The following is a 15,411-nucleotide window of genomic DNA, read 5'->3' as shown; positions in this document are numbered from 1 at the left end:
AAAATTATTATTTCATGTTCTGTAACAGTACTTCAAAAATATGTTTGATTGTGGGAGATTCTAGTATGTAAAACAAACACCTAGATGTTAGAGGTCCCTTAAGCTGGGTTAGGTGGTTGGTTTGGTGTTGTGTGGGTGTTTGTTTTTTCTTTTTTTTCCCATTAACGGTAGGTCACTAGCCACTAAGAAATCGTGCTTTAGAGGCATAAAATATTATGTGGGGAAAAATAGTTGAATAAATTGTTTTTCCATAACCAAAAGCATATGGTCCTAAGGCCAAGCCTCTACACAATTAGTAAGAGTGGTAGGACTAAACCATCTAGCACTGCAAGAGCATTCGTTGCTTCTTGCTCAGCATAGCTACTATATGTTAACTTTAAAGCCATTTGGTTTCAGCTGTAGTAATTTTTCTTTATTGTTACAGGGTATTTCAGTTACTAAGATGTAATTGCTGAATAATTATAAATCTTTTCACTTGAAACGCAGTTATAAGTACTTCAGATTAAGTACATAGCAAGTTGTGTGGTTGTTTTTTTTTTTTTTCCTCTTCTCTCCAGGAAACTCATGAGGAGCATGATACTTCTACTGAAAACGCTGATGATTCTAACCACGATCCTCAGTTTGAGCCCATAGTTTCCCTTCCTGAGCAAGAAATAAAAACTCTGGAAGAGGATGAAGAGGAACTCTTTAAGATGCAAGTAGAATACTCTGTACATTTTCTAAATGTTTATTAGACTTGAACTTGAATGTGTCTATAAAAAAGTAACAAGATAACTTGTTAGGAATCTCTGTATTTGAAGTGGTAGTGTGAGTTGGTTGGTATTTATTGTTCTGATGGCTAAAATTAGAGGAACAACCTCTTGAATGCCAGCTGGAGTTGGAAGGAAGGACTCACATTAGAACAAAATAGCTCATCTGCATCAGAGCATCTGTTAAGAGTAGCTTGCTTCGATGTCTGACACCTTGTCTTGAAGGACCTGGCTTATTACAAGTCTCTATCCCTTGCTTTTTTGTAGAAAAATATATTTTTATGTGTATCCTGTAGTGTGAGCAGATGCTTCCTTTCCTAAAGTCCTCAGTAGCAAAGCTCACGCTGTCTCTTGGGTCAGTTTTGACTAATGGCCCAGACTGCTTCTGTTTCTCTTTTGGCACACTGCTGGCGTCTTGGAACATTAAGCAGGTATGTTGCACTGCAGTGCAGCACTAAGCTTCCTTTATTCCTGATTTAAGAATAGCAATAACTAAGTTTTTGGAGTTAAAAGGAAATGAGTGACCCTTGAGGGTGAGATACTTCATCGACTTCATTGATCAAACATTGGGCTTGGATTTATACAAGAGTCAGCCTCAAGCTGCTCTACTTACTGAATTAATAAATACTGCTGGGTAGATGGAGCAGTTGTATCTCATATATATATATATAAGAACTCTAGCTGTACCAAAACCTCTTAATTAGCTACCTTAATTTAAAAGGTTGCCTCCACCAACCATTTTTATCATCCCCCAAAAGTGTGTTCAGAACCTGTTGAATTTTAGTGTAGTTATTACATAATTCCTGATAGCTTTCTATCAGTTACTAGGTTTGTATGCCAAAGTAGAACAGAGAAACTTTAAAAAGGAATTGTTTTCATTCTTGTCTGTGGCTTTTAAAAAACCAACTCCACTGTTGAGTTTGCTGTTCAGATGAAGGTTGCTGGATGCAGGCTAACTTCTTAAATTCTCTCTTCTTCAAGGCGAGCAAAGCTATTCCGATTTGCATCTGAGAATGACCTTCCAGAATGGAAAGAACGAGGAACTGGTGATGTAAAACTCTTGAAACACAAGGAGAAAGGAACAATTCGCCTCCTCATGAGGAGAGATAAAACCCTAAAAATCTGTGCAAACCATTATAGTAGGTTATACATTATACTTAATTTTTGTTTTTTAAAAATAAGCTTGTAGAATTGTATGTTGTAGGTGAAGAGCTTCATGGGTTTCTAGCAGCAGCTAGAGAATTGCTCTGTGTCTTTAAATGAGTGTCAGACTTGTATTGGACTAAGTAAGTTATCTCTTGCTCTGCACACAAGGCTGCAAGCATCAAACCCAATGAGCAATTATTAATGGAAAGAAGCGATAGCTGAGTCTTAAAGTTGCCTCTTTGGTTGTTTTTTCTTCAAACTGGTGGTGTTCTAGAGACACTTTTAAACACAGACATTATGTGATCGCTCCCTCTGTGTGTGTGTTTTTTAATGATTAATAAAGTATAGAAAATGTAGGCCTTAGTACTGTTTAGGATAAGAAATGAATGTATGCTGACATGATTTCATAAAAGGAGCTAAATGTTTGAATTGCTAAGAGCAATTGCTTAACCATCAGAAAACAAGTACTGAGGTGCTAGACTAATCTTTGACTGCCTTTCTCTGCTTGTGAAATAAACTGAAATGAATATGGCATATTCAGTAAGAATATGTTTTGAGAGCCGCGGGAGCAGGAGAGGCTTGTTGCTTTGATCCTCTTTGAATAAAAATAAACATGAAAGGGCAAGACAGACTTGAAAGTCAATAGAACTAGCAACAAGTAGGCTAATTTGGTAATACTCAGGTTTTTCTGTGAGGAGTATACTATTCTGTGGAGCTACAACTACGTTTAGATAACTTGCAATAACTTGTTTGAAGTAGCTTAATACAAATTTGAAGTTGGAAGCAATAATACATACGTTCTTTGGGTAGATCTCTTCAGAAAGTCAGACTATTCAGAGGACACATGTGTTTCTGTTTAGTAAATGAAATAGCATATATGAAAGCAATGTAGTCACCAACCAATAATAACCCTTCTGTTTAGGAAAACAAGAGTTGCATATATGCAAAACAGAGTGGATAAATTTATAGTGTTCATGGCCAAAGTTGTTTTGTTGTTTTTTTTCCGGAAAAACTGCTTTCAGTATAGATTTTATTAATAAATTTTTGCTGACTCACAGGCAAACAAAAGGAATCTTCATTAAATTAAACAAAATGTGATTTAATCTCTAAATTTTAAAAACGCAAGAAAGTGAGTAGATTTTCTAGATTTCTCCGGACAGAAGAGGACTCGGGTCAGAGCACAACAACTCCTTGCTTAATCCTGGCATGTGTGTAACATTAAAAAGTCTTGGAGTAGTGTAAGAATTAACATTGCAACTTCTCCAGTCAGTGAAGTAAAGTAATTGTGTTGTGAAGGGAAAGGGTTCCGTTTACTGGAAAAGAACAAATGGATTGAAACTGTGTTGTGCACATCTTGCAGCACTGCAGAATTCTGTAATGCCTTGTCGTAGAGCTTTAAACTGATAGGAGAGAAATGAACCTGATTTGATAACTAATTGTATGAATAATGTGTGAGGGTTTTTTAATAATATTTTTTGGTAGCATTTCCAGTATGCAAAAGAAGAGTACTGTTTCTCCCTCTGGATGCCTTTTCCTCCTAAGCCATTTGTCTCTTCTTCAGAATTGTGCTTAGAGACTACATATCTCTTGGTATCAAGTCTCCTGTTTTAAACAAGGATTGAATTAAACTCTCAGTTTCTTAACCATAGGGAATCTAGCTTTTTTTTTTAAATACAGTAATGGCCTTGTGTAATTTTGAGGATGTAAGGAAAAATCTATACAGGCACCATTGTCTTCTATTTATCCAAAGGTAATTCTGTGTGAAGTGCTTTACATAACCCTTACAGTCAGTTGCATTAAGGTTTATGGAGGCCGGTGTGAAAAACGTTTAGTACTGTGCTGTGTACATCTTTTAACGCTTTCTTTTCAGTCACCCCCTTAATGGAGCTGAAGCCTAACGCTGGGAGCGACAGGGCGTGGGTCTGGAACACACACGCTGACTTTGCAGATGAAAGCCCCAAGCCTGAACTTTTGGCAATCCGGTTTTTAAACGCAGAGAGTGAGTGACTGGCACTGAACGTGCACTGATTATGTACCAAGTCTAAACACTGCTGTAAACTACTGTTGTAGATACGCTGTATCTTACCACTGCATAGTAGTGTTAGCTAATTACTGCTTTTACAGAGAGAAGTCGGTTAATCACTTAACCATACGGGTTGACAAACAGTGTAATAATTAGGTCTGTGGTAATGTTCGTAGAGCTTTCTGCCCTGGGCACTTGGAATTTTTTAACTTAAGCTATTTCATGCAAGTATAATGCTAATTAGAATAAAACTCAAAGCAGTTATACTGGGAGACAGATTAATATATGCAGCTTGCTTTCCTTTATCTTGGGTTCCTAACAGTCGCTAAGAGTATGTTTTTGCTTTAGAAGCAAAAACCTGAGATTTCTGGTCCATCTGCATTAGCAGAACATCTGATTATTAATTTTTGTTTGTGCTTTGGTTGTGGTTTTTTTAATGAAGTATGTAGTACCTTTTTTCTTCGGATTAAATTGATCACTCCTGTGAAAAAAGTGCAAGTCAAACATAACTATCGTACTAGTTGTTGGCTTTTTCTGGACTGACTACACTGACTACCAGAACAGAAAGCAGGTCTGTAATTGCGTGTCGATCAGCTACTAGGGCTGGATGACAGTGCAGGTTTCCCAACTCCTTAGGTTTCAATCAGAGAAGTGTTTTGATTTTTTGTTTTTCTTGAAAGAAGCAGCAAAAGGGAAGAGGAAAATGGTTTTGCATTTCCTGTTACCATTTGCCACACAAGTTTAGCGTGTAAGCCGCTTCTGCATACATGCTACGTGGCTCATCCAGTGGCTGTGTATTTTAAAATTCAGATGCGTTTGTCTACATCTGGAAAGAACTTAGTATATCTTGCTTGCTTCCTTTTTTTTTCAAGTTTCCTACATGGTATTGTTTAGCCAAATAAATCTTTGTGATCCATCAGCTTGGTGCTTGCTTCTTAACCCAATATGAAATTAAAGGGTTTGGTAACTCTTTGCTCATCTTTGAAAAGTCTTTCCCCTCTTTGTGGTAAGGTTGTTCTGCTTATTGAGTGTTTTGTCCTGAGGAAGTAGTCCCCTTTGCCTGTTTACCCTTCACAGTATAGACTGAGCAGATGACAGGCGAATAGACGTAGGCTGCTCTTCAAGTATCTTTCCTTTTTGAGATGCTTGAAAATCAACACAGATACCTGCTGGCCTAGCTTTGTAGTGGCTTCTGAATTCCTGTGGGGCGACAGTGACCTCCTGTGGTCGGTCCGGTGATCTGGTATGGCAGTTTGGCTGCAGCTCTGGCGTTAGAAAGTACTTGCCTGATTGACTTTTGTGTCTTGTTGCTTGTATTACTTGTGTAGAAATGTTATTGTAAATTGATCAACTGCTTGGAATGATTGTTAAATCATGTGTCAGCTTAGACCAAAACATATAATGAAGGTTATGCTTCCTTACCTGTAGTAATCAGGAATAGCTTAAGTCCAGGCCTTCGGCTATTGAATCTGAATGCTGTACTAATGAAAAAGGCTTAACCCTCCATCCTTCATGCCAGGAACCCTAATTTATGGTAAGAGTGTGGAGGTGGTTCAGAGTAGAATGTAGCTGATGGGGGTAGTAGTTCAAAGCTAATCTTTGGTCTTTTGCACACAGATAGTTGAACTAGCAGTCTCTGACATCGTATTCTTATTCCTATAGACTAGGGACAGCTGAAGGTTGCAATAACTACAGAACAGTTCCTTCTGGCATGATGTTTTAAGCTTTTTTGCAAAATAAGCTTCTTTAATAGACTTTCTTAAGAAAATGAACTGCTTCAGCACAAAGATATAGTTCAAGAATTTTGCATAGTATCTTGTATAATTTTAAACTAGATTACTTCATAAGTGCCACAAGTTGTGTTTGCACAAACCTTCTGGTATCTGTGCTCAAGATTGGAAGAATTGAATGTTGCAAGTAGATAAAACTAATGAAAAAATATTCTGTCTTTACTGAAACAGATGCACAGAAATTCAAGGCAAAATTTGAAGAATGCAGGAATGAAGTAGATAAGCGAGCAAAGAAAGGTAAGGTTGAAGCGTAGTACCGTGCCACTTTTTTCTAGCTGTTGGAGTGGTTATGGTCCCCTGGAGTATCATGTGTTTTAGCAGACTCACTCTGTACTGAACTGCAGTCTTCAGTTCAGGTGCTTTTTCTGTCTGCGAGAGTAATAGTTCACAGGAGTGACAATTGCCTTCTTGCCTGTAGAAGGCCGTTACAATCGCTGTTGGGACATTGCTTTTTTACAGAGAGGCTACTAAGGAAACACTTCTGATGCATAGGACACAAATGAACTGTGAACACTGCAACCACGGTGCTATTTCCTTCCCAAATTCCACAAGTATATATTCATGCAAGTAGAACATGTAATTTGTATAGTTGCTAGCCTGAATGAAGTTGTAGAATTTCTTCACGGGTCTCTTTATTTAACAGATGAATGCGATGCCTTGTAGAATTGCCTATGTGGCAAGACGGCCTCACCATGTGAAATAAACACTTCTGTCATTCTAAAGTACAGGTCACTAGTGATCTGCAGCGAGTGCTCTTTAAGATAATTCGATCAGAATTTTTCAGTCATAAGAGCTTCCTATACCCCAGTTCAAACTAGGGAACTTGACTTGGGTTTTTCTGGTTGAGATAGGTGAGAAGCCAGGGACTTGAGACATTTACCTGCTGGACCAAATGTTACATGTTTCTCAGTCACTCCTTTAACTGTTAAAATATGCAAGTGGTATTTCTTGAATTCTGATATCTAAGGTAATTATCAAAGGAAAAGAAATGGAATGAATCATTCCAGTATTCAGAGAAGAACATCTTTACTTCTATCCTCGTTCTAAATACCAACTCTCCCCACCCCCCTCACCCTGTACACTTCTCTCCTATTTCCTTTGTAGCAGGAAAGTCCATTACTGCCTGTATGTAACTTTTTTCCTAATCAATCTCTTAGCAGGCACAGACAAAAATGATAGTGCTGACAAAATTGCTGAAAAACTAGAAGAGCTTTCTGTAAAGGAGGAGAGCAAAGAATCTGAGAAGAAAGAGACCAAGGAAGAAACTGAAGAAAAGCAATAAATCATCCTGGGCCTTGCAGTTTTTCCTTTTTTTGTTTTTCTTTATTTCTTTCTCTTTTTTTTTAATTTTTACAAGGGACTTTATAAGGAACTGAATTCAATATTCAGGTTGTTTTTTCTAAGATTTTGCCCTTTTGAAGATGTCTTCAGAAAATCCATTCCCCAGTCATGAAAATGTACTGTGCTAACTTTCTTTTCCATAGTGGAAACACTTATTTATAGTCATCCAAAAGAGTGAATAAAACAAACTTGAAAAACAGCATCAGAGGACAGAACTGAGTTTTCTGTATACTTCAAAGGCTTATAAATATGCTTGTTTGATTGGGTATTGAAATACATATCATACCTGTGGATTAACTAGGTTAACAGACTTTACCAACAGGGAAGATTAAGATTACATGTTTCTTATGTGGCTTCTAAAACTGTAATAGAATAGATGCTTACGACTTCTGCTGTGTTTCCCTGAGCAGGGAATGTGCCCGTGATTCTTGCAGCGCAGCAGACTTCTGGAATCAGGTGATAGAGCATTCCTGGCACACTATTAATGATGTTCCATCAGACAGTGAAAATAAAGGTGGGGAGAAAATTCATTATGTCTGATTTTAGAAGTATTTTCCTCTTATAAAACAAAAATCTGTCCTTCTCCCCACCCTCAAATACGTTAATACTACAAATGCTGGACTCTAGTGCAGAGTTGTTGCTGTGATCTCAGATATTCCCTGATGTGCTGCTCACTGACTGAAGGCAGCGGCAGCCTGTGCTCCTGAGGTGCAGACAAAGGACTCTTACCTGTTTGAGTACCTTACTATGAGATTCCCTGTGTCAACATACAATTTTAGAGTGCCAATTTTATGATAAGCTTTTTTTCCCAGGGATTTAGAGCTTGCATTGTTTTTACAAACTGCAGGGCTTCTGAGCTTTTAAGATATGTGATGGGAGGCTGACCCTCCTGGAGGGGGGTGGTCTCGCATTCGCTTTGAAACAGTTGTTTCAAACACGCTTGAGGGGCACTCTCCTTGCCAGAAGGAGCAAATTGACCAAATCTCTTCCCTGCAAGTGTTTTTTGTTTTTCCAGTTTCAAGTCAGTGCTAGTGAATAGGAAGGTAATCCATAGTAAGCAGTAAAATCAACACAATTTTTAAGTTTGAGAGGTGGATTGAGTTTCACTGTTAACCACTAATAGAAGGATAGCGTTAGGATCATGATGGAATTCTATAATACTGTTTCCAAAATAATTATGAAAACTGGACAAAACTTTCTAAACTTTTAATGCTGTGTGATGTCAACACTGGATAGCAAGGCTTTTTATCCTCATAAAGAGGCTTTCCAAGTAGGTCAGGCACTGCAGTCTGAGTAAAATACGTTTTTGAAAAGAATTTGTGTTTCTACTTAGCACTGCCTTTTGATGCTACAATGAACTAGTCTTAAATCTGGAAATGTAATTAAGGTACTCCCTTCATTCAAACAAAGTAATTCCTTTGGTGTTGTGCATGTTCCCCTTTGAGTGCAGCAGATATCAAAAGTCTTTTGATTAACAGAGATGGTTGAAAGGCAAAATAAAATGCTCTTTAGTGTTTCTGGTTTGGAAATAACAAGACAAAAGCTATTCTGAAGTATTTAGTATTTGAATGTAAAAGCCAAATCTTTATCCATGAATTACTGTAAATTCTCTGATCTGATAATGTCAAATGGTGTGTCTAAATTGATAGAAATGACATTTAAAAATTTCAAAATAAATTTAAATTTTCATTTAAAGGATTTGCTTTTTATTTAAAGAACTTTTACTGGGCATGTATTTTTACCCTGTAGTGAGAAATTGGTCAAGGCAGCAAAATGGGAGAGTTTGATTTCACTGTCAAACATTATATAGAAGAGGGGAGGAGACACTTGAATAACTTAATTTGTCTTAATCTTAGATATCGATGACTCCTGCTTAATTTTATTACTCTCCTCCCCTCTTTACTGCTCCATGCTTAAATTATTTCAAGACATTTCCATTTCTGTTTAGGTAAACTGATCCATGTTTACAGTTCATGGATTACAAGCATCCTTAATGCAAGTCTGCAATCTCAAAGAGCCAAGTTATGAGGAACCACTAAGTAAAATAATTTCTCTGGACAGCATTTGGCTGAAGAATGTCTTAGTCTTCTAAACGAAAGGGTGGTTAGTCAGTGTTCTGGTCGCTGTAGAAGCCATAGGTGTACTGTTCTACAAATTAAAAAGCAGTAAGTATTTTTAAAACTTATTGGTGAAATAAGACTTTCTTTGTGTAAGTCATTCTAATGCTAAGCTTTGCTATATGTAACATAGACTACCAGACGTCCTTGGAGTGTTTTTGTAGCTTACTCTATGCTGCGTATTCTAGAACTTTAGCTGATGTGTTGTCTTGTCCCGCCCTGCCCAGGTCCCCACCTATTCATGCTTTCCCACCATCTTCACTGATAACAGGGTTCTGGAGATGATAGAGCCCAACCTCTCTTGTCAGGCAGTACAGAGTCTTAAAACCGTAACTTCACCTAAAAATTGTAATAGTCCTCTGACGAAAAGATAGACTTGTAGTGCAAAAAGCTTCTTCCGGAGTTTGTGGGCAACTGCTAAAGTATGTGTCAGTTGCCTTATATGTGTTTCTGAAATGGCAATAACTTCATCGTGCTCTCAGTGTCTGATCCTGTTTGAAGGTATTGTGTCGTAGTCAAAATGGATCATGCAGAAACTTGTGATTCATTGTTCAGACACAGCACAGAAATTCACGCAATCTTTAATTTCTGCACTTTATTAGGGGTGTGTGGAGAATTTGTTTCTAGGATTCTAGAGACGAATTGGATTCTAGGCCATTTTATCACCTGCAGTTGAATCGTGGCTGTTTTCCCTTTTACTCCCCGTGAAGCAAGGTAACACCTAGCATGTTTAAATGTAGACTAAAATAACGGGCAGTCTAGTTTTGTTAATGCAGCTGGCTAGAGAATAGTCTTTAGGCATTTTTAATTCAATAATAGCATTACTGAGAATATCTCTGAATCTTGCAGAACGTACAAGGGAAGATTTTTAAGAGGTTTTAATCCAGTTTTAGTAAAAAAGAAAAACTACAGCAGGTTCAGGAAAGCGCTGTCAGGTGCTCAGGTAAGCAATTTGTACAAACTGTGCTTGCTTCAAGTACAGAAGGAGGTTATATAGCCACGCTTAATAACCCGACTTGTTGGTACTAATAGTTTTGTGTGCATAAAACAATGGGTGAGTGTCTGAGGACATCTGAATAATGACTTTAACTTAGAAATAGTTAAATTTTGATGAGCATCGAGGTAGCATCTTCTTAACAGGTAGTTGAGGTCTTAAACAGATAAGGATTTTTTTATTGTAAAAATTAACTCAAAATAGTTTTCTCTAAATACTGTGTTTTATTTTATGACTAACAGGTAATTTTGTTTGGTTTTGATTTTTTTTTTTTCTCCAGGAATGAACTTGTATTAATGATACTAAGTGTCTCATTCACAAATTGCAAACACCCGAAATTGCTGTATTTTAATACTGTAAATGATGATTTTTTTTTTCCTGTGTAATAAGGCAGCTTGTATGAAACACAAGTTCTCTGTGATACCAAAAACTCAGAAAATTAAAATTCTTCTCAACACTATGCAGACATGAGAACGTTGTGAATCTTTATTATTTTTCATGCAACATGCTCGAGAAACTCCTGTACGTAAAGGGCAAAAATATGAGTGAATAGTTCTTTCAGTTTTGTTACTAAATATCTTGGAACTTGTTTAATTGAAAAAATGAAAGGAATTAACTGGAAAATGAGGGATTAATGTCTAAGTATACATGGAAAGAACTGTGCTCGGCCTGTGTGGAGGAGGAGGAGGGGGTGAGGTGTGTGGGTTCACCGTCTCTCCCCACTTGGTGTTCTGTGGAGATGTGTGGGGAGGGGTTTGGTTCAGAAAGCATCCACAGCCTGAGCGAGACTTTGCCATCGGTGAATTAGCACCTGCAACACCTGCCGACAGTGTGGCCTTTCCAGCCTGAGAATCTGCCAGGTCGGTAAGGTGGATGCTGCGCTTCACGGCCGATGACCGCCGTGCTGAGCTCTGACTTCTCATGACGGACGTGCTGTGCCTTGTGCCGCTTCATCTCGATGCGTTCCTTTGAATAACCTAACGAGACAGTTTAATGGTACCTGCAACTCTGCTGTAAAGACTATCTGATCCAGAGTTCAGAACGCTCAGCTTGGTACCTTACTAACGCTGAATTGCAACTATCTGTGTCGAAACTGAGGTTGTGGGGGAGATAACTTACTAGGTTTGATCTCCTGTACGTATTGCCATCAGCTGTCAGTGCTGAGTACTTGTGACGGTGCTGTGGTTATTTAAAACAACCCCAAACCCCTCACCAGTTGAGTCTCTGTAGCCACCTTCGTTTGTGCCCTTCTGTCCCCAGTACATGTACCTGCTCTGGCTGGTCCAGCTTGTCTCTAGCAAGCTGTATTTCTCTAAATGTCTATTGCAAGCTAGTGTCTTCATTTTGAATAACCAAACTAATTTCAAAGTGTTCTTAAATTGCTGAGGTCTTGTCTATGTGTAAACTTGCACTGGTTTTGTGAAGTGAGGTGTGTATAAAGCATTTTATTTTTAACAAAATTTTTGCTTTTACAATGGTTTAGTCAAGGTTCCCTTTAAAGGTCTTCCTAATTAGATTTAGCTAAAATTACTCTTTAAAATAGAAATAAGAGGAATTGCCAGAATTTCACTAACTTTGACTAAATATTTGACAATGTATCATTTTCAGAGGCAGGAGATAAGGAAAACTAACTGCAGCAGTTCAAAATTATTTTGCTTGAAGAAAAGTTTTCGAAGTCATCAGCTGTGGAGTGGATTGGACATGTGTGATTAGTTCATGTGAAAACAAGGTGCTCTCAAGTAAGCAACTTGTGTAATTATATAATAAGGGAATAATTCTTTAAGTTGTGAAAACTGACAAGCACAGGAGAAAAAAACCCTCCTAAATGTTTAAGAGTTGAATAGTGATTAGCATATACAGCTCTGCATTCAACTGTGAACACTGGTGTATTTTTTCAATATGCAAATTTAAATATGGAATATCATTGTCCACTTCTATCACATTGGACATTAACCACTGACTTAAGACCTATTTGTATTTGAAAGACTTGTTTGTGTAACATTTACTATAGTCTCCTAGTGAAACTTGTGTTAGATCCATAAATAAATTACATTTGTAGAAATGCTTTTTTGATTGTGAAGCTAGGGTTTGTGGGGTATAGTTTGTTATGCTTTTAACCTATATCATGACAGATGTTTTAAGTACAAACAAGGTGCTAGCATAATTCTGAATTATATGTTATGTACAGTAAACGTTTTTTATTTTGTGGAAGATGTCTGACTAACGTATTTTGTGAACTTTATAGTCTTTTCTGGTTTTGAGCTGGAGAAGTCCAGCTTTTCGTTGTCGTTTATCAGTCTTGACTTTACAAATTTACATCAGCCAATGCACTGTATTGCAGATATTATCTGTTGTATCAAGGCTGCGATTTCCTTATGGGTCAACAGAGAAGCTGATGGTGTCATGAGTCTTGCCTGTTTGTGTTGTGCTGACTGTCTGCATTTTAGGTAGCTAAAAGTATGTAATTTTCTAATGCTGTTTTTCCACAAAAGCAATTATAGCTATGTAAACATCAGCAAAGGTGGATTGGACATTAAAATGACTGAATGTTTTGTATTATTTGGAGGGTATTTCTCAAGCCTGCTCTACAAGGCATAATTAAAGTGACATTGCTTCGTATAAATAGTACTTATCAGTTTTAATAACTTTGTTTGCTGCTACATGAACCACTGCTGATTCTGAGTTTCAGCAGCATCATTTAGAGTGATCTGCCATCCTAGTTGAGAATTACACTTTATTAATAGTTTTAAACAGGATGGTTGGTGAATCTTCAAAATTGTTCAGAAGCCTGCATTATTCTAAAGTAAGTAGTTCCTCGTGGGGATGGTTTAGGAATTGGTCTGTAAATAAACGAATCAAAACCTTATTATAGATGCAACTTGACGTGCCCCATCACTGAGATGGCAACTGCATGTTACGTTTCTGTTCTAAGCAGGTGCTATTCCATGGAAAATACCTATCGGAAGCCTCTAAAAATTATGTGGGATTATCTGTTTACGCTTCTGAAAAGTCATAATCAGATAATAATTTCTTGATAGATCTAGTAAGAAATAAACTTGAACAACTTAATGAAAATTGTCTTATTAAAATTTCAACAGGTAACTTAGTAGGCCTGGCTTGTACGCACAACTCTGGGGCCCTGCTTGGACTTTTTGCCAGCACCAGGCTGGGACCACGCAGTGCTCTGCACTGAGTGCTGCAAGTTGAAGGGAAGACCAGTTCGTGGTAAACATCGAACTGATGATCCTTCGGGGTGCCGGCAGTGATCCTGAACAGGTCGCAGGTACTACACGGACTGGCAAATGCATACTGTAGGAAGGGAATTGGCAGGAAAAGTAGAATTGCTTATTCTGGTCATTGTTTTAATGGACAACAGCTAACGTGGGCTAGGAGCTAAATTGCCCAATGACCAATAAAAGATTTTAGGGATTTTTCAGTAGTACCAAATGTGCAAAATAAAAGAATTTTCTTAACCATGTAGCTATGATTTCCAGCTAAATCCGTGCTGTGATTTGATATGAGAATTGCATGGCAGTGAAGATTTCTTGATGCTTGCTTTGTCATGAATTTCCTTTCATCTTACGAGCTGAGAGTGGCATGTAGCTCCAACACAATTTCTGAGAATGGTCCTTTCTATTTTGGGGTAAAACCTCAGAGTAAAATCTTTCAAAAAGACATGTAATTACTAGTCAGAGAATCACAGAATGGTTTGAGTTAGAAGAGATCTTAAATATCATCTAGTTTCAACCCTTGTGCCATGGGCAGGGACACCTCCCCTTAGACCAGGCTGCTCAAAGCCCTGTCCCATCTGGACTTGAACACTTGCAGGGAGGGCACATCCACAACTTCTCCGGGCAACCTGTTCCAGTGTCTTGCTGTCCTCATAGTAAAGAGCTTCTTCCTAATGTCTCATCTAAATCTCCTCTGCTCCAGTTTAAAACCATGGCTTCCCAAGTACACTTTTGAACCAACTTTGGGTGTTAGATGTGCCCGATGGCCTTCACATTAGTATGTGAAGTTTGGTTCTGTGTAAGGTTGTTGACCTTTTGATTAGTTATAAAGATTTTAAGAATAATTTATTCCAATAAGATGGCATTACAAGGAGTAGTGAAGCACAGGAAACGCTCAATGTTACCCAAGCAGTCAAAAATCAGTAGATGTTGTCCCTCCCTTTCCTCCAAGTCCTAAGTCTGGAGTTCATTCAGTCTTTTGTCCCTTACGGATAAAATTTGTCATTTTTAAGCTGTTCTCAGAGGGCTAGAGAATACTTTTTGGAGGGGGGACAGTTGTCAGCAAAAGCTGAGATTTCACATAACCAACCATATGCCCTCAGGCTGGGGCTTGCTGGATTTGCTTGTATTAAAGCTGATGCTGACAATTTTGTTTGCAAACTGCACGTTGAGGACACTTGCTTTTCTGATGGGTTTTACTTGTTCTGTTCTTAATACCTCTAGGACTGTAGAGCTCATCTGGTCTCTTAAAATGGGAAATGATGTCTTCAGAGCAGAACTGGAATGTATACCTTCTAGACAAGCTTGCTTTTGAGAACGCTCAACAGAAGCTGAAAATGTGGCTTTTGTTGTGTTATACAGCAGTTACTTTATCTGCATGTTGGCAGCTGCAAAAAAGGGATTAGCTGAGGAAGAAAGCAGGAGGGAGGGGCAGCTCCTGGTCTTGATTTCTCAACTTCCAAGTGGCCTTGAACCCGTCCTCCGGTCGGAGGGTTTATTTCTGACTAGGGAGAGCTTCTGGTTGGTGCCCCGAGTGCGAACAGAGGAGCTATTCACACAGAGCTCTTCAGAAGGCTAATTATTTGTACTTTCTGATGTTACCTTAAACTACATGTTATTTCTGCCTACTGAAGCTAGTGGATAGATTAAAAAAAACACAGCACAACCAGTTTAGCGTAATTTCAGTGATGTTTGCACTCGGTTATCTTAGAAGTAGTTACATCTGGCAGGGTGCAGCAGTCCTCCTAACACTGTGAATCAGAGTTTAGCCGAATAAAATGCAGAGTTTTATTCACCGAGCTGGCAGTGCAGGATTTGCCCCCCGCCTGCCTCGCTCCGCATCTGCTGCAGGCCCTGAGCTCTGGGGGCGCTTCTCCGGCACCGAAACCCTTCTCTGCGCCGAGCCCCGACCCGAGGGGCTCCGCCACCGAGCTCCGCGGCGCTGCTGCAGAGCCAGCTGCTAAAACACCATTAATGTCCCACAAAGCTCAAGAAATTACCTTTTTTTAAATTAATTAATT

At 38.5% G+C, this 15,411-nt stretch overlaps 1 protein-coding gene across 1 annotated transcript; it reads left to right on the top strand.

Annotated features, from left to right (window-relative positions):
- Positions 1-507: 507 nt before the first annotated feature.
- On the top strand, positions 508-7,244 carry RANBP1 (RAN binding protein 1; the record flags this gene model as incomplete). The annotated part of the gene is made up of 5 exons (XM_009874874.1): positions 508-694; positions 1,731-1,888; positions 3,766-3,894; positions 5,880-5,945; positions 6,866-7,244. Coding segments are annotated over 5 exons (665 nt in total), but the record flags the coding sequence as incomplete, so codon positions are not given.
- Between the last annotated feature and the right edge of the window lie 8,167 nt (positions 7,245-15,411).

This window comes from Apaloderma vittatum, unplaced genomic scaffold (genome assembly GCF_000703405.1).
Source record: "Apaloderma vittatum isolate BGI_N311 unplaced genomic scaffold, ASM70340v1 scaffold28018, whole genome shotgun sequence".
Classification (NCBI taxonomy): Eukaryota; Metazoa; Chordata; class Aves; order Trogoniformes; family Trogonidae; genus Apaloderma; species Apaloderma vittatum.
This window is presented reverse-complemented; position numbering and strand designations above follow the sequence as displayed.